The sequence below is a fragment of the Eretmochelys imbricata genome, chromosome 25 (genome assembly GCF_965152235.1).
Source record: "Eretmochelys imbricata isolate rEreImb1 chromosome 25, rEreImb1.hap1, whole genome shotgun sequence".
Lineage (NCBI taxonomy): Eukaryota > Metazoa > Chordata > Testudines > Cheloniidae > Eretmochelys > Eretmochelys imbricata.
The window spans coordinates 2,727,569-2,746,440 of NC_135596.1; the positions used below are offsets into that span (position 1 = coordinate 2,727,569).

At 45.3% G+C, this 18,872-nt stretch overlaps 1 protein-coding gene across 1 annotated transcript in view; it reads right to left on the bottom strand.

Annotated features, from left to right (window-relative positions):
* LOC144280170 (excitatory amino acid transporter 5-like) overlaps window positions 1-18,872 on the bottom strand; it is a 75,812-nt gene that overhangs the window by 9,785 nt on the left and 47,155 nt on the right. The window contains exons 7-9 of the mRNA XM_077841977.1: window positions 15,538-15,771; window positions 14,229-14,423; window positions 11,158-11,292 (exon numbers count right to left, since the gene is read on the bottom strand). Of these exons, the coding sequence (XP_077698103.1) occupies window positions 11,158-11,292; window positions 14,229-14,423; window positions 15,538-15,771 (564 nt within the window). The remainder of the gene's footprint in view (window positions 1-11,157; window positions 11,293-14,228; window positions 14,424-15,537; window positions 15,772-18,872) is intronic.

An 18,872-nucleotide genomic window follows, 5' to 3' on the forward strand; every position in this document is an offset into this window, starting at 1 on the left:
TGTTTATCAACATTAAATTTAATCTGTCATTTTGTTGCCCAGTCACCCAGTTTTGAGAGATCCTTTTGTAGCTCTTTGCAGTCTGCCTGGGTCTTAAATATCTTTAGTGATTTTGTATCATCTGCAAATTTTGCCACCTCACTGTTTACCCCTTTTTCCAGATCATTTATGAATATATTGAATATAACTGGTTCCAGAACAGACCCCTGGAGGACACCACTATTTACCTCTCTCAGTTCTGAAAACTGACCATTTATACCTACCCTTTGTTTCCTATCTAACCAGTTACCAATCCATGAGAGCACCTTCCCTCTTATCCTGTGGCAGCTTACTTTGCATAAGAGCCTTTGGTGAGGGACCTTGTCAAAGGTTTTCTGAAAATCTAAGTACACTATATCCACTGGATCCCCTTGGTCCACATGCTTGTTGACCCCCTCAAAGAATTCTAGTAGATTGATGAGGCATGATTTCCCTTTACTAAAACCATGTTGACTCTTCCCCAACAAATTATGTTCATCTCTATCTGACAATATTGTTCTTTATTACTGTTTTTCAAGCAGTTTGCCCAGTAGTGAAGTCAGGCTTACAGGCCTGTAATTGCCGGGATCACCTCTGGAGCCCTTTTTAAAAATTGGTGTCACATTAGCCATCCTCCAGTCATCAGGTACAGAAGATGATTTAAATGATAGGTTACAGATTACAGGTTTCAGAGTAGCAGACGTGTGTTAGTCTGTATCCGCAAAAACAAAAGGAGGATTTGTGGCACCTTAGAGACTAAGAAATTTATTTGAGCATAAGCTTTCGTGAGCTACAGCTCACTTCATCGGATGCATTCAGTGGAAAAATCTCCCCACTGTATTTTCCACTGAATGCATCCGATGAAGTGAGCTGTAGCTCACAAAAGCTTATGCTCAAATAAATTTGTTAGTCTCTAAGGTGCCACAAGTCCTCCTTTTCTTTTTGAGGTTTCAGAGTGGTAGCCATGTTAGGCTGTATCGGCAAAAACAACCAGGAGTCCTTGTGGCACCTTAGAGACTAACACATTTATTTGGGCATAAGCTTTCATGGGCTAAAACCTACTTCATCAGATGCATGGAGTGAAAAATACAGTATTATAGCACCTGAAAAGATGGGAGTTGCCCTAGCAAGTGGGGGGGAGAGGGGTCAGTGCTAACGAGCAATTCAGTTAAGGAGGAAGTGGCCTATTCTCAATAGTTGACAAGAAGGGTTGAATACCAAGGGAGGGAAAATTACTTTTGTAGTACTAATGAGGCCAATGCAATCAAGGTGGCCCATTTCCAACAGTTGACAAGAAGGTGAGAGTATCAGCAGAGGGAAAATTACTTTTTGTAGTAACCCATCCATTCCCAGTCTTTATTCAGGCCTAATTTGATGGTGTCCAGTTTGTAAATTAATTCCAGCTCTGCAGTTTCTCGTTGGAGTCTGTTTTTGAAGTTTTTTTGTTGAAGAATTGCCACTTTTAAGTCTGTTGTTGAGTATCTAGGGAGATTGAAGTGTTCTCCTCCTGGTTTTTGAAGGTTAACAATTCTTGATGTCTGATTTGTGTCCATTTATTATTTTGTGTAGAGACTGTCCGGTTTGGCAAATGTACATGGAAGACTGGCATTGCTGGCACATGATGGCGTATATCACATTGGTAGATGTGCACGTGAATGAGCCCTTGATTGTGTGGCTGATGTGGTTAGGTCCTATGTTGGTGTTCCTTGAATAGATATGCGGACAGAGTTGGCAACATGGGTTGTTGCAAGGATTGGTTCTTGGGTTAGTGTTTTTGTTGTGTGGTGAGTATTTGCTTCAGGTTGGGGGGCTGTCTGTAAGCGAGGACTGGGCTGTCTCCCAAGGTCTGTGAGAGTGAAGGATCATCCTTCAGGATATGTTGTAGATCCTTGATGAAGCACTGGAGAGGTTTTACTTGGGGGCTGTAGGTGACGGTTTCAGGTAATTGAAGGCTGCTATCAAATTCCCCCCTCACTCTTCTCTTCTGCAGACTAAATAAGCCCAGTTCCCTCAGACTCTCCTCGTAAGTCATGGGCCCCAGCCCCCTGATCATTTTCATTGCCCTCCGCTGGACTCTCTCCAATTTGTCCACCTCCCTTCTGTAGTGGGGGGACCAAAACTGGACGCAATACTCCGGGTGTGGCCTCGCCAATGCTGAATAGAGGGGAATAATCTGCTGGCAATGCTCCTACTAATACAGCCCAATATGCCATTGGCCTTCTTGGCAACAAGGGCACACTGTTGACTCATATCCAGCTTCTTGTCCACTGTAATCCCCAGGTCCTTTTCTGCAGAAATGCTGCTTAGCCAGTCTGTCCCCAGCCTGTAGCGGTGCATGGGATTCTTCCGTCCTAAGTGCAGGACTCTGCGCTTGTCCTTGTTGAACCTCATCAGATTTCTTTTGGCCCAATCCTCTCATTTGTCTAGGTCACTCTGGACCCTATCCCTACCCTCCAGCGTATTCACCTCTCCCCCATTTTAGTGTCATCTGTGAACTTGCTGAGGGTGCAATTAATCCCATCATCCAGATCATTTAATAAAGATGTTGAACAAAACCAGCCCCAGGACTGACCCCTGGGGCACTCCGCTTGATACCAGCTGCCAATTAGACATCGAGCCATTGATCACTACCTGTTGAGCCTGACAATTTAGCCAGCTTTCTATCCACCTTATAGTCCATTCATCCAATCCATACTACTTTAACTTGCTGGTAAGAATACTGTGGGAGACCATATCAAAAGCTTTGCTAAAGTCAAGATATATCACGTCCACCGCTTTCACCATATCCACAGAGCCAGTTATCTCATCATAGAAGGCAATCAGGTTGGTCAGGCATGACTTGCCTTTGGTGAATCCATGTTAACTGTTCCTTATTACCTTCCTCTCTTCCAAGTGCTACAAAATTCCTTGAGGACCTGCTCCATGATTTTGCCGAGGACTGAAGTGAGGCTGACTGGTCTGTAGTCCCCAGATTCTCCATCGTCCCCTTTTTAAAGATGGGCATTATATTTTCCTTTTTCCAATCGTCCGGGACCTCCCCCGATTGCCATGAATTTTCAAAGACAATGGCTCTGCAATCACATCTGCCAACTCCCTCCCTTCATTGCGTTGGCCTTGTTAGCGCTACAAAAGTAATTTTCCCTCCTTTGGTATTCACCCCTTCTTGTCAACTGTTGAGCACGGCTCCCAGTGCTGTTGTACTGTCTACACTGGCCTGTTATAGCGCTGAAACTTGCTGTGCTCATGGGGTGTTTTTTCACACCCCTGAGTGAGAAAGTTGCAGCGCTGCAAACTGCCAGTGTAGATAAGCCCTAAGATATGATCTGGTCATGGACTGTACATACTTGAACAAGGAGAAGACATCTAAGGTCTTGTTTATATAGGGACACTCGGGAAAATTGAGCTGAATTAACTAAAGGTGTGAGTTTAAAATGGATTAGTTAAACTGCATTAAACACCTGTGTGCATGTTCATATTCAGAAATAAAGTGGACTTAATTTGATTTAGGCCTGGTCTACATGAGGCAATTAGGTCTGTAGGATTTGTGAAAAATCCACAACCCCCTGAGTGATGCAGTTAAACTGACCAAACCCATGGTGTAGACAGCACTAGGTAAATGGGAAAATTCTCGACCCAGCTACTGCCTGTCGGGGTGGTGGGTTATCTACGCCGACAGGAGAACCCCTTCTGTTGGAGCAGGTAATTACAGCAGAGCAGCTGTGTTGCTGCAGCATTTTAAATGTAAACCAGCCCTTGGTTTAAGCAAATTAAGCTAAAGCCACTCTAATTCTGAACGAGAGTGTCCACCCAAGGGTTTAATGCCATTTAATCCACTTTAAAAGTTAATTTGAATTAACTTTTTTGATTGTCCCTGTCTAGACAAGCCTTGATTCTACAGTGCTCTTTAACAGAGTGGGGCACAACAAGATTCAATGGCTGAAAATTGGATTAAAAAAATTTAAACTGAAAACAGGATGCAAAATTTTGAGTGTAATTTACCCTAGGAACAGTTTATCAAGGGATATGGTGGTTTCTCAATCACTTAGTCATCCAACAGATATGTTCTAATTCACCCACAGGTTTTTGGTCTTGAAGCAGAAATTACTGAGTGAAAATCTATGGCTTGAGTTGTGCAGGAAATCAGACTGTGACCATAGTGATCCCCCTTCTTTACTTAAAACCTATGAATAAGCATAATTTCTGCCCTCTATATCTCTGTCATGTCCCGTCTTATTTGTCTCTTCTCTAACATATGCAGTCCCATTCCTCTTCAAGTGATCATAGAATCATAGAATATCAGGGTTGGAAGGGACCTCAGGAGGTCATCTAGTCCAACCCCCTGCTCAAAAGCAGGACCAATCCCCAATTAAATCATCCCAGCCAGGGCTTTGTCAAGCCTGACCTTAAAAACTTCTAAGGAAGGAGATTCCACCACCTCCCTAGGTAACGCATTCCAGTGTTTCACCACCCTCCTAGGGAAAAAGTTTTTCCTAATATCCAACCTAAACCTCCCCCACTGCAACTTGAGACCATTACTCCTTGTCCTGTCCTCTTCTACCACTGAGAATAGTCTAGAACCATCCTCTCTGGAACCACCTCTCAGGTAGTTGAAAGCAGCTATCAAATCCCCCCTCATTCTTCTCTTCTGCAGACTAAACAATCCCAGTTCCCTCAGCCTCTCCTCATAAGTCATGTGTTCCAGACCCCTAATCATTTTTGTTGCCCTTCGCTGCACTCTTTCCAATTTATCCACATCCTTCTTGTAGTGTGGGGCCCAAAACTGGACACGGTACTTCAGATGAGACCTCACCAATGTCGAATAGAGGGGGACGATCATGTCCCTCGATCTGCTCGCTATGCCCCTACTTATACATCCCAAAATGCCATTGGCCTTCTTGGCAACAAGGGCACACTGCTGACTCATATCCAGCTTCTCGTCCACTGTCACCCCTAGGTCCTTTTCCGCAGAACTGCTGCCTAGCCATTCGGTCCCTAGTCTGTAGCTGTGCATTGGGTTCTTCTGTCCTAAGTGCAGGACCCTGCACTTATCCTTATTGAACCTCATCAGATTTCTTTTGGCCCAATCCTCCAATTTGTCTAGGTCCCTCTGTATCCTATCCCTGCCCTCCAGCGTATCTACCACTCCTCCCAGTTTAGTATCATCCGCAAATTTGCTGAGAGTGCAATCCACACCATCCTCCAGATCATTTATGAAGATATGATTGTCCATGTGGTTTCTAATCTTGATGCACATGTGTATGAGATCAGATTCTTTCAGCCAGCAGAGTCCATGGGGGCTGATGTCCTCTCTCATCCCCAGCTAACAGCATAAAGCAGGTCCAAGAGTCCCTCAGGTGCTTTGCCAATACAGAATGCCAGAGTCACTCTAGTCATGGGAAGGAGGGCAGACTGTGGAATCCATGTGGACAAAACATCTGGAAGAATCAGTTACTGTAAGGTAAGCAAACAGTCGTTCACGGTTGCCTGTTTGCTTGGAGGTGGATGCTCGGTTAAACAATGACTGTAGGACATCCATATCAAAGTGGTCATCTAATCTGAAAGTTTCACGCTGAGCAGAGATCTTCATTGAGCTGTCTTACAATGATGCCCAGGTTTTTTTCTTAAGTTATTATAGTTAATTGGGAGACTTACACAGGCAGTCCATGAGTCTGCAGTATTCAAATCACTGAGCATAATGGTAAATGACAAGATGATTACCCATTGCCCATCACATGAACTAATCTGTATAGACTAGATACTGGTTGACAAAGCAGGATCCTACTATTGTAAGAAACACTTGGGAAGCTGGATCAGTCAGAGACCTCAGCTCTGCAAGCCCCATTGTGCCCACTGTGGTTTGTCCTCTCCCTTCTTGGCAGGATAGTTTTGTGCTCAGACTTTGTTATTGCGACACATATTCACACCCTACACATTATTGTAATAATCTTTGTACAAAATGTGCCTTGTGAGGTATCTTTGAAAACTAATAAGTCACTGGTCATTAATATTCTTGTGTGATCATAGAATCTCAGGGTTGGAAGGGACCTCAGGAGGTCATCTAGTCCAACCCCCCGCTCGAAGCAGGGCCAATCTCCAATTTTTGCCCCAGATCCCTAAATGGCCCCCTCAAGGATTGAGCTCACAACCCTGGGTTTAGCAGGCCAATGCTCAAACCACTGAGCTGTCCCTCTCCCACATGTGATGTGTGTACATGATGGGTATTAAGAGTTAAGAGACATGCTGGAATGATAACTGTTCAAACCAGGTGTGTCATGGGGAGTTGTTAAACAGGTCTGTCCTAAACAAAGGAATTTACATATAAGCAGTAAACTGACTCATCACACTAACAAGTGGGAGAGAAGACAGCATGGCAGCTACACCAGGCAGGAGAGAGATGCTTGGTCTGAGTTTTACTTTTCAGAATCCATTTAGAAGGTGGGCTGCTCTACGAAGATGGGGGAGGGAGGGCTGAATCTCAAGTGATAAGCAACTGAATCAACTGATTGTATGCTGCATTACTGTATTATACACATGTTTAGAGTGAAGTCTTTTCTGAAAGTTGTGACACACTGGTGATTAATAACATTATTAAATGTTTCAGAGTGGGAGCCATGCTAGGCTGTATCAGCAAAAACAAAGAGGAGTCCTTGTGGCACCTTAGAGACTAACAAATTTATTTGAGCATAAGCTTTCGTGGGCTAAAACCCACTTCATCAGATGCATGGAGTAGAAAATACAGTAAGCAGTGTATATATCTTCAATCTCCCTGATCACTCAAACTTAAAAGTGGCAATTCTTAAACAAAAAAACTTCAAAAACAGACTTGAACGAGAAACTGCAGAATTGGAATTCATTTGCAAACTGGATACCCCCAAATTAAGCCTGAATAAAGACTGGGAGTGGATGGGTCACTACAAAAAGTAATTTTCCCTCTGCCGATACTCACACCATCTTGTCAACTGTTGGGAATGGGCGATGTCCACCTTGATTGCATTGGCCTTGTTAGCACTACAAAAGTAATTTTCCCTCCCTTGGTATTCACCCCTTCCTGTCAACTGTTGAGAATAGGCCACTTCCACCTTAATTGAATTGGCCTCGTTAGCACTGACCCCCCCCCCCACTTGGTAAGGCAACTCCCATCTTTTCGTGTGCTGTAATATATACACTGCTTACTGTATTTTTCAATCCATACATTTGATGAAGTGGGTTTTAGCCCATGAAAACTTATGCCCAAATAGATTTTAGTCTCTAAGGTTCCACAAGGACTCCTCGTTATTATGAAATGTATGTATTAAACCTATATAAGGAATTATAGATACTCATTGATGTTAGGCTGTGCTGACTGTCCAGATAGGAGGAATTGTCACAGCTAACAACCTGTCTCCTATGTAAATTAAGCATGATAGAATCAAACAATGGAAGCCCCATTTACATAGAAATCATACAGGGGAATGGAAACCTCATAGGAAGGGCTGCAGGGACTCTTTGGCATCTGTCACTAGACAAACACAATAGGCCAGAGTTCTTGCAAGCTGAGAAAGATGGGCCCTTCAGTGTGGGGGGACCTTGTCTCTGGAACTGAACATTGGTGAGAAACACACATAGACAAAGGTCTTTCACATAAGAAGACAAGGGAAGCTAGCACCTTGTGCTTTTGTGGACAGTCCTGGCTGAGGGACAGTCAGCCATGACTGGGAAGAATGACTAGTGAGAGAAACCATCTTGAACAAGCTTGTATCTTGCTAGATTAAATTTTCATAGAATCATAGAATACCAGGGTTGGAAGGGACCTCAGGAGGTCATCTAGTCCAACCCCCTGCTCAAAGCAGGACCAATCCCCAACTAAATCATCCCAGCCAGGACTTTGTCAAGCCTGACCTTAAAAACTTCTAAGGAAGGAGATTCCACCACCTCCCTAGGTAACGCATTCCAATGTTTCACCACCCTCCTAGTGAAAAAGTTTTTCCTAATATCCAACCTAAACCTCCCCCACTGCAGCTTGAGACCATTACTCCTTGTTCTGTCATCTGCTACCACTAAGAATAGTCTAGATCCATCCTCTCTGGAACCCCCTTTCAGGTAGTTGAAAGCAGCTATCAAATCCCCCCTCATTCTTCTCTTCTGCATACTAAACAATCCCAGTTCCCTCAGCCTCTCCTCATAAATCATGTGTTCCAGTCCCCTAATCATTTTTTGTTGCCCTCCGCCGGACGTTTTCCAATTTTTCCACATCCTTCTTGTAGTGTGGGGCCCAAAATTCCAGATGGGGCCTCACCAATGTCGAATAGAGGGGAACATCACGTCCCTCGATCTGCTGGCAATGCCCCTACTTATACATCCCAAAATGCCATTGATCTTCTTGGCAACAAAGGCACACTGTTGACTCATATCCAGCTTCTCGTCCACTGTAACCCCTAGGTCCTTTTCTGCAGAACTGGTCCCCATTCGGTCCCTAATCTGTAGCGGTGCATGGGATTCTTCCGTCCTAATTGCAGGACTCTGCACTTGTCCTTGTTGAACCTCATCAGATTTCTTTTGGCCCAATCCTCTAATTTGTCTAGGGCCCTCTGTATCCTATCCCTACCCTCCAGCGTATCTATTCTCCTCCCAGTTTAGTGTCATCTGCAAACTTGCTGAGGGTGCAACCCACACCATCCTCCAGATCATTTATGAAGATATTAAACAAAACAGGCCCCAGGACCGACCCTTGGGGCACTCCACTTGATACCGGCTGCCCTCTAGACATGGATCACTACCTGTTGAGCCCGACAATCTAGCCAGCTTTCTATCCACCTTATCATCCATTCATCCAGCCCATACTTCTTTAACTTGCTGGCAAGAATACTGTGGGAGACCGTGTCAAAAGCTTTGCTAAAGTCAAGGAACAACACGTCCACTGCTTTCCCCTCATCCACAGAGCCAGTTACCTCATCATAGAAGGCAATTAGATTAGTCAGGCATGACTTGCCCTTGGTGAATCCATGCTGACTGTTCCTGATCACTTTCCTCTCCTCTAAGTGCTTCACAATTGATTCCTTGAGGACCTGCTCCATGATTTTTCCAGGGACTGAGGTGAGGCTGATTGGCCTGTAGTACCCCGGATCCTCCTTCTTCCCTTTTTTAAATATGGGCACTATATTAGCCTTTTTCCAGTCATCCGGGACCTCCCCCGATTGCCATGAGTTTTCAAAAATAATGGCCGATGGCTCTGCAATCACATCCGCCAACTCCTTTAGCACTCTCGGATGCAGTGCATCCAGCCCCATGGACTTGTGCTCATCCAGCTTTTCTAATTAGTCCTGAACCACTTCTTTCTCCACAGAGGGCTGGTCACCTCCTCCCCATGCTGTGCTGCCCAGTGCAGTAGTCTGGGAGCTGACCTTGTTCGTGAAGACAGAGGCAAAAAAAGCCCTTTTTATTAGCTTTTTCCACATCCTCTGTCACTAGGTTGCCTCCCTCATTCAGTAAGGGGCCCACACTTTCCTTGCCTTTCTTCTTGTTGCTAACATACCTGAAGAAACCCTTCTTGTTACTCTTCACATCTCTTGCTAGCTGCAATTCCAGGTGTGATTTGGCCTTCCTGATTTCACTCCTGCATGCCCGAGCAATATTTTTATACTTTAGAAGTTTTAGACTTCTAGATGTGTGTGTTCGCTTTTATTTGCTTGTAACCCTTTCTGACTTCATTCCTTTTACTGAGCATCACTTAACTTATGTCCTATTGTTAATGAATTTGGTTTATTTTACTATAAGCCAGCTCAGTGCAGTGTTTAAAGAGAAGGGTGTATTTACCAGTTAAGTTAATAAGCTGTGATGTGTTTTTGTGTCTTTAGAGGGTCAAATGAACCTTATTGTTTCTCTGAGCTGTCCAGGAAAGGGCTGGCCATTTCAGGACACACAGTTTGGGGAAGATTCTGCACTGGGAGTGAGTTGGGGTCACCCTGCTAAGATTGTCCAGATGGGCTCAACACCCTCCGTCTACCTGCCTAGACCTTCAGAAAGGGCTTGTGGTACACCCAGCCCTGGGAGCTCTAGGTGCCTCTGTATGTATGATCAGTAACAGAGCAGACCTGAAGGAGCTGAGCACCTCTGACTGGATGACTCAGACAATACCTCAATCTCATAAGAGTACCTCCTTTGCATGCTACCAGGATGGTCCATCCCTGGCATGGTGTACTGGTAGAGGGACGTCAGCTAGGGGAGCCAAAATTTCAATGAGCATTTCTTACAGTCACAGTTTACTGAGGGGTTAGCACCTAGTTCCCTAAAAGTTCATGCCTCTGCTCTTAGTCGCTTATGGGCCTCATGTCCAAATTTCTTAGGATAGTCTCTTTCCTCCCTTCAGCCCCACCATCAGGTTTCTGGTGGCACTTTGAGGTTTTAACTTGGTATTCAAAAGTTAAGTGATCCCTCCTTCATACCCTTGTCCTGCTCTGACCTCCAATTCCTCACACTTAGGAGGTATTTCTGGTGAATAAGGGAACTAGCAACCCTGCCCATCTGATGTTCCACAGCGACAAGTTCATGCTCTGTTCTCCTAGTTTTGTCCCTTCCACTCAAACCAAGGAATTTTCTCTCCCTAGTTCCTGTCCTCACACTAGGAAGAAGAGAATTTGGCATGTTCTCAACCTCAGGTGAGTCTTGAGAATGTACCTAAATGGGTCAGAATGTTTTAGGAAGGAAGAATTCCTCTTCGTTCTATTTGGGGGCTCTAGGAAAGCCCATGACACGCCATCACCAAATGGATCACAACCTGCATCAAAGAGATACATCAGCCACATTTTCAAAATTGGGCACTGAGCCTGGAGCCTGACCTTCATCAGGGCTGAACATGATTCCAGCCAAATGGAACGTCTAAAATCAGGCCCAAGCTGGGCATTCAAAAAGGTTGGCCCCATAAATTACCAGCCACTTAAGAAAATTGTGCTTCAGCGATTTCCTGAGGGTGTCACAAGGAGTCCGTGGCAAAGACAAGAACACAATGCAGAGTTCCTCGTTCCATGCCGTGTTCTATGTCCCCTAGACTCCAGCCACGTCCGTTAGAACTACTGTAGTTATATTTGCATAGTCAGAATACCTAGGGGTCACTGTCCTGAAGACTAAAAGCAGCAACACAGGATATGGGAAAAAAGTACTTACAAAGCCCAGTCAACTGCAATGATCAGTGTGATGTCATCCGTGGGCAGGCCAACAGAGGTTAGTACAATGACCATTGTAACGAGCCCTGATTGGGGGATTCCCGCTGCACCTATGCTTGCTGCTGTCGCTGTTATGCTGCAGAAATAGAAAGGCCACAGCACCTCAGTTACTTGGAAGGCTCTTCGTGATTTTGATTGTTTGGCAAGGTAAATGTCACCTCTTTCAATCAGCATTCATCACCCAGCCTCACCCCCTCCCAGGCTTTCACATCACCCTGGTGAGCTCCGTTGACTAGCTGGGGAACACTCACTCATAAGCCCCTCAGTATTAAGCCTCAGTGTCCCCCCAACCGACTTATCTGCCTGTCTCAACCAGTGAGCCACCATTGCAGATTACAGAAATATTTCAACATATGTCTGATGTTTCTGTGCACCTAGTGGCTTGTTCCGACCCCTGCAAACTTTTCATACAGCAAAGGCTCCTTGAAAATGTATGTGCAGGCTAGATTTGAAAAAGAATGCTTGTAATTAAGCAAAGTTTTAATACAGATTTTTGTGACAGATAGCTTTAGGCCTAGTCCTGCTTCTACTGAAGTCAACAGGAATTTCTTCCTATTGACTTCAGTGGCAGTGAGAAAGCGAGAGAGAGTGTGTCCATCTGTCCATACATAGGTGACAGCAAACAACGCTTTAGCTTCAGCTGAAGCAGCAGAGGCCTGCATTTGTGGAGCAGAAGGACATGTAATTATGGAGAGGTGACGGCCTCTGTACAGTTAAGGTTGCAACCATGGTCTCATTATAAAGCTGACTCTGAATCCCCCTTGTAAATAAAAGAGAAGTCTCTACTCTTGCTGTCATGTTTCTCAGGTTGTCCGTTGCTAGCTAGCAGGGCTGGCCTTACCATGAGGCGAACTGAGGCAGCTGCCTCAGGTGCCAGACTGGGCGGGGGGTGCCACTAGGACCTAGAGTGTAGAAAATTGTGTCTGCTGCTGGCGCATATGTATTCTCTCTGCTCCAGATGCACAGAGATGGGGGAGTGCTGTGCTGGAGGAAGGAGGGCACAAGAGACAGAACAGGCAGGCAGGAGAAAAGGTGAGAGGGAATAACAGAAAGCAGCAGGAGTTGCTGGGAGAGAGAGGAGGAGGAAGAGCCTCTTATGTACCTCTATTCGACACTGGTGAGGCCTCATCTGGAGTACTGTGTGCAGTTTTGGGCCCCATGCTACAAGAAGGATGTGGATAAATTGGAAAGAGTCCAGCGAAGGGCAACAAAAATGATTAGGGGTCTGGAACACATGACTTATGAGGAGAGGCTGAGGGAACTGGGATTGTTTAGTCTGCAGAAGAGAAGAATGAGGGGGGATTTGATAGCTGCTTTCAACTACCTGAGAGGTGGTTCCAGAGAGGATGGTTCTAGACTATTCTCAGTGGTAGAAGAGGACAGGACAAGAAGTAATGGTCTCAAGTTGCAGTGGGGGAGGTTTAGGTTGGATATTAGGAAAAACTTTTTCACTAGGAGGGTGGTGAAACACTGGAATGCGTTACCTAGGGAGGTGGTAGAATCTCCTTCCTTAGAAGTTTTTAAGGTCAGGCTTGACAAAGCCCTGGCTGGGATGATATAGTTGGGGATTGGTCCTGCTTTGAGCAGGGGGTTGGACTAGATGACCTCCTGAGGTCCCTTCCAACCCTGATATTCTATGATTCTACCTGTATAGCACCTGCAGGAACCTGGACTGATTACACCAGCTTCTCAGGGAGCTTCCTGTTTCCTGCTGCTTCCCTGAACCCATTTGAGGAGAACAGGCAATCAACTGTAGTAGTAGGAGCCAGTGAGGCCCTTAAGACGCTGATATCTTCCCTCGCTCAGGCCCTGCTACCAGCCTGCTTATTTGTCCCCTTCAATTGAGTGTTGAGAGCCACTATAGCTGGCACAGAACTGCAGTCATGAGTGAAAGAAGAAAACGCCCCTCTGGGGCAGCATTTAGAAAAAGAAAGAAAGCAAAGGATGCTCTCCTGAGAAGGAGCTCTGCTGAGATACATAGACACAAATGTTCATGGTGAGCCTTCTGGTCCCAGTGAGGATGTGAGTGGTGATGCCTGATCTTCCAGTTAGTCAGAGTGCAGGTGACCTTGTAGCTATTGCAGCATCCATATCTCCATCTCAAATGGATGTAACCATGCACAGTCCTGAAAAAAAGTGTAGCTCAGAGAAGAGTGTGGTGGAGACGCAAGAAACAGCTGCTGCTGAGTTTAGTTCCTTAAATCTAGATGATCCAGGACACTTGAGCAGTAGCCTAAGGGACTTCCTTGTACTGCATTGGCCACAGCAAGTGAAAAACGTCATGTTCCCCAAAGACAATGAAAATAGAAGTTTCCATCCAACACATTACTGGTGTGAAATCCCCAATGGTGACAAAGTGCAGAGGCCACGGCTTATGTACTCAAAAACCCAGAATGCTGCATACTTGTACAACCCCCATCATGCACGCAGCGATACTGGTACAGAGGTACCTTTTACCAGCCTGGCTTATTCCCCTTCCTGAATGGGAATGAACTGTACCAATATAAGCACTTCTATACCAATATAACTGCATCCAGGCTCGGGGAATTGTACTGCTTTAGGCCTGATCTACATTTACATTTAGGTTGACATAACTATGGTGTTCAGGAGTGTGAAAAAACCCTACCCTTGACCAACACAGCAATGCCAGCAAAACCCCTAGTATAGACACAGCTTCCTTGCACAGCGTTTGTACACCAACAGAGAAACTCCTGTCGGTGCAGGCTGCATCTACATGGGGGGCTATGCCATGGCTATGATGCTCTAGGATCTGTACAGTTAACATGCCCTTAGAGTATATAGGACCTCAAAGGCACTGCAACAGGTAAAGAAGTAGTGAGATGCTTCTGTGCTTATGATATGCTACTGTCCAACCACGTCTACCTTAACATTGGTCATTCTGTTACATGTCTGAGTGGGAAATTTGGTAGCTGTTATGATACGCTGTCCTTGGATCTGGATAGGGAAGAAAGAGAACAGATTTAGTGTAAATAAAGGAAGAAATGTATTTACCTTATAGTTATAATTTGTCCCAAGTCCAAATCGTACTCATTGACCTGAGCAATAAAGATTGCAGCGACTGCCTCGTACAGTGCGGTCCCATCCATATTAATGGTTGCGCCAACAGGGAGAACAAATCGTGCCACCCGTCTGTCTATTCCATTGTTTTCCAGAAGACATTTCAGGGTGATGGGCAGGGTTGCTGAGCTGCATTGCAAAGAAATAACAATTTCCATTGCTGTTGGTGTCATTGAGGTAGTTAATAAGAAGGCTGCTGGAGGCACAAGGTCACCAGATCTGCTCAGTGAAAATTCTGTACATCAGCTTCCACCTCCCTCTTAAACAATGGTGGAAGGAAAGTGTCAGAACTCTTTGTCTCAGTTGGGGTGAACAGTGAGGTGGCAAAGTTTGCATACAACACAAAAGCTGACCACAAAGAGTTACAAAGAGATCTCACCAAACCAAGTGACTGGACAACAAAATGTCAGATGAAATTCAATGTTGATAGATGCAAAGTAATGCACGTTGGAAAACATAATCCTAACTATACATATAAAATGATGGGGTCTAAATTAGCTGTTACCCCTCAAGAAAGAGATCTTGCAGTAGTGGATAGTTCTCTGAAAACATCCACTCAGTGTGCAGTGGCAGTCAAAAAAGCGAACAATGTTAAAAATCATTAGGAAAGGGATAGATAGAAAATATCATATTGCCTCTCTATAAATCCACAGTACCATCCCCATTTTGAATACTGTGGTTCTAGGGTGGTTCTAAAAACCCTTAGCACTGACTGAACAGGCAGAAAGCGCAAGGCTTCCTTTAAATTTCTTACCACGCTGACTTATTCTCCCCCACACTGCTCAAACCAGGCAATGGCTCTAATTTTCATGGAGAACAAGGCCCAAGCCACATCTAAAGTTTCAAACTTCAGCTGTTTTTTTGCTGTAGCTTCATTCAAAGGACAGTTTTTGGAGAGGGGGAGGGGTTTAAACAATGGGTAAGTATCATAACTCTCCCATAGTTCAAATAGAATCATAGACTATCAGGATTGGAAGGGACCTCAGGAGGTTATCTAGTCCAACTCCCTTCTCAAAGCAGGACCAATCCCCAACTAGCTGGAAGGAGTTTGCTAAAGTATTTCCCTTGCAAGAATAGCACTTGAGGGACCAGTGATTAGTACATTACTCAGCAAACCCTTGTGTTAAACCAAGGATGAAAACATTTATACACACCCTAGACTTGAATAATGAAACCAGCTTCCCTCTCAGCTGGAACAATGGAATGTCTGTGACGAATGATGACCAGACCCACTTTGTCATACCTGGATGATGTCGCGAGGGCGATCAGCAGGGCTTGCAGTATTCCCTGGATGAAAGCGAAGGGGTTTTTCCTGGTAATGAGTGCAAAAAGCAAAGGCAAGAGGATAAGTCCATGGATGACTAGCCCTGTCACCACCGTTATGGCATAGAGTCCCAATTTCTTTCCAATCACAGCTGGATCCTCCATTTCCAAAATCTTCCCAGCAATGAGAAACACAATGCCAAATGGGAAGTACCTACAATAAGAATAGTAAAAATTTGCTCATTGGGATAGGAACATAGAAAATGTCTTAACAGAAAAGACCATCCTGTCCTGCTAGAGCAGTGGAGGGCAACCTGCATGCGGCCCAACAGCGTAACCGCTGGCAGGCCCCCAGACAGTTCATTTATATTTGCACGGCCACCTGCAGCTCCCAGTGGCTGTGGTTCGCCATTCCTGGCCAATGGGGCTGTGGGAAGCGGTGCGGGCTGTGGGTGGCTGTGCAAATGTAAACATTCTGGTGGCCTGCCAGCGATTACCCTGACAGGCTGCGTGTGGCCTGCGGGCCGCCGGTTGCCTACCCCTGTGCTAGAGTGTCTCCAGGTGTGGCCAAATGTTGTATAAACCAGAGAAAGGTATAAAATTCCACATGATGAATTCAACCGACTGCACAATGTTACGCTATGTGGTGAGATGGGATATTAGATGGGGAGGGCTCTGGGTTACTACAGAGAATTCTTTCCCAGGTGTCTGGCTGGTGGGTCTTGTCCATATGCTCAGGGTCCATATTTGGGGTCATGAAGGAATTTTCCCTCCCATCAGATTGGCAGAGACCCTGAGCATTTTTCTCCTTCATGTGCAGCATGGGGCACAGGTCACTTGCAGGTTAAAACTAGTATAAATGGTGGATTCTCTGTAACTTGAAGTCTTTAAACTGTGCTTTGAGGACTTCAGGACTCAGCCAGAGGTTAAGGGTCTATTTCAGGAGTGGGTGGGTGAGGTTCTCTTGCCTGTGATGTGCAGGAGGTCAGACTATATGATCACGATGGTTCCTTGTGACTAAAGTCTATGAGAGCTCCTCTTGACCCAAGCTCATTAACCTTTTATATCCTGAAGTATGAGAATTAGTTCTTATTTTTTCCTAGCTAATGTAACTGCTGAGGCTCTTCTTACTACAGAGAACCAGTAGCCTCATCTCTTTAGTTAATCTTGAAACAAACTTTCTATTGCTGGAAGCCAGATTTCCATCTCCTTTTTCTCTCTTCACCCAACTTTACCAAACTGAAACGAGTCCCTTGAAACTTCCCAGGGTGATATTTTACCAGAGTAGAGTTTTTCAGAAGAGTTTGAGGCAAAGTGGACAAGGCATTTGGGAGCTGTGGCTCTAAAATATATTCCAAAGAGTCTGGACAACATTCCAAACAGACTATGCTGACAGCTTGTACCACAGGCTCTCAAAGAAACTGTGGAACCACCTGATCAAAATCCTCTACAGCAAACCGGGAAAGATTAAGAATGAGCTCTCAAAACTGGATGCTCTCATAAAAAACCAACCTTCCACACAAACTTCCTCGTGGCTGGACTTTACAAAAACTAGACAAGCCATTTACAACACACACTTTGCTTCTCTACAAAAGAAAAAGGACACTAAACTATCTAAACTACTACATGCCTCAAGGGGCCACAACAGTGGTTCCCTTAACCCACCCAGCAATATTGTTAACCTATCCAACTATACTCTTAGCCCAGCAGAAGAATCTGTCCTATCTCAGGGCCTCTCCTTCTGCCCCTCCACCCCCACGAACATGATACAGTTCTGTGGTGACCTAGAATCCTATTTTCGGCATCTCCGACTCAAGGAATATTTCCAACACACCTCTGAACAACATACTAATCCACAGAGACCTTCCTACCAAAACTGCAAAAAGAAGGATTCTAGGTGGACTCCTCCTGAAGGTCGAAACAACAGACTGGACTTCTACATAGAATGCTTCCGCCGACATGCACGGGCTGAAATTGTGGAAAAGCAGCATCACTTGCCTCATAACTTCAGCCGTGCAGAACACAATGCCATCCACGGCCTCAGAAACAACTCTGACATCATAATCAAAAAGGCTGACAAAGGAGGTGCTGTCGTCATCATGAATAGATTGGAATATGAACAAGAGGCTGCTCGGCAGCTCTCCAACACCACTTTCTATAAGCCATTACCCTCTGATCCCACTGAGGGCTACCAAAACAAACTACACCATTTGCTCAAGAAACTCCCTGAAAAAGCACAAGAACAAATTCGCTCAGACACACCCCTGGGACCCCGACCAGGGGTATTCTATCTGCTACCCAAGATCCATAAACCTGGAAATCCTGAACGCCCCATCATCTCAGGCATTGGCACCCTGACAGCAGGATTGTCTGGCTATGTAGACTCCCTCCTCAGGCCCTACGCTACCAGCACTCCCAGCTACCTTAGAGACACCACTGACTTCCTGAGGAAACTACAATCCATCGGTGATCTTCCTGAAAACACCATCCTGGCCACTATGGATGTAGAAGCCCCCTACACCAACATTCCACACAAAGATGGACTACAAGCCGTCAGGATCAGTATCCCCAACAATGTCACAGCAAACCTGGTGGCTGAACTTTGTGACTTTGTCCTCACCCATAACTATTTCACATTTGGGGACAATGTATACCTTCAAATCAGCGGCACTGCTATGGGTACCCGCATGGCCCTACAGTATGCCAACATTTTTATGGCTGGCTTAGCACAATGCTTCCTCAGCTCTTGTCCCCCTAATGCCCCTACTCTACTTGCACTACATTGATGACATCTTCATCATCTGGACCCATGGAAGAGAAGCCCTTGAGGAATTCCATCATGGTTTCAACAATTTCCATCCCCCCATCAACCTCAGCCTGGACCAGTCCACACAAGAGATCTACTTCCTGGACACTACAGTGCTAATAAGCGATGGTCACATAAACACCACTCTATACTGGAAACCTACTGACCGCTATGCTTACCTACATGCCTCCAGCTTTCATCCAGACCACACCACATGATCCATTGTGTACAGCCAAGCTCTACGATACAACCGCATTTGCTCCAACCCCTCAGACAGAGACAAACACCTACAAGAACTCTATTGAGCATTCTTACAACTACAATATCCACCTGCTGAAGTGAAAAAACAGATTGACAGAGCCAGAAGAGTACCCAGAAGAGTACCCAGAAGTTACCTACTACAAGACAGGCCCAACAAAGAAAATAACAGAACACCACTAGCCATCACCTTCAGCCCCCGACTAAAACCTCTCCAACGCATCATCAAGGATCTACAACCTGTCCTGAAG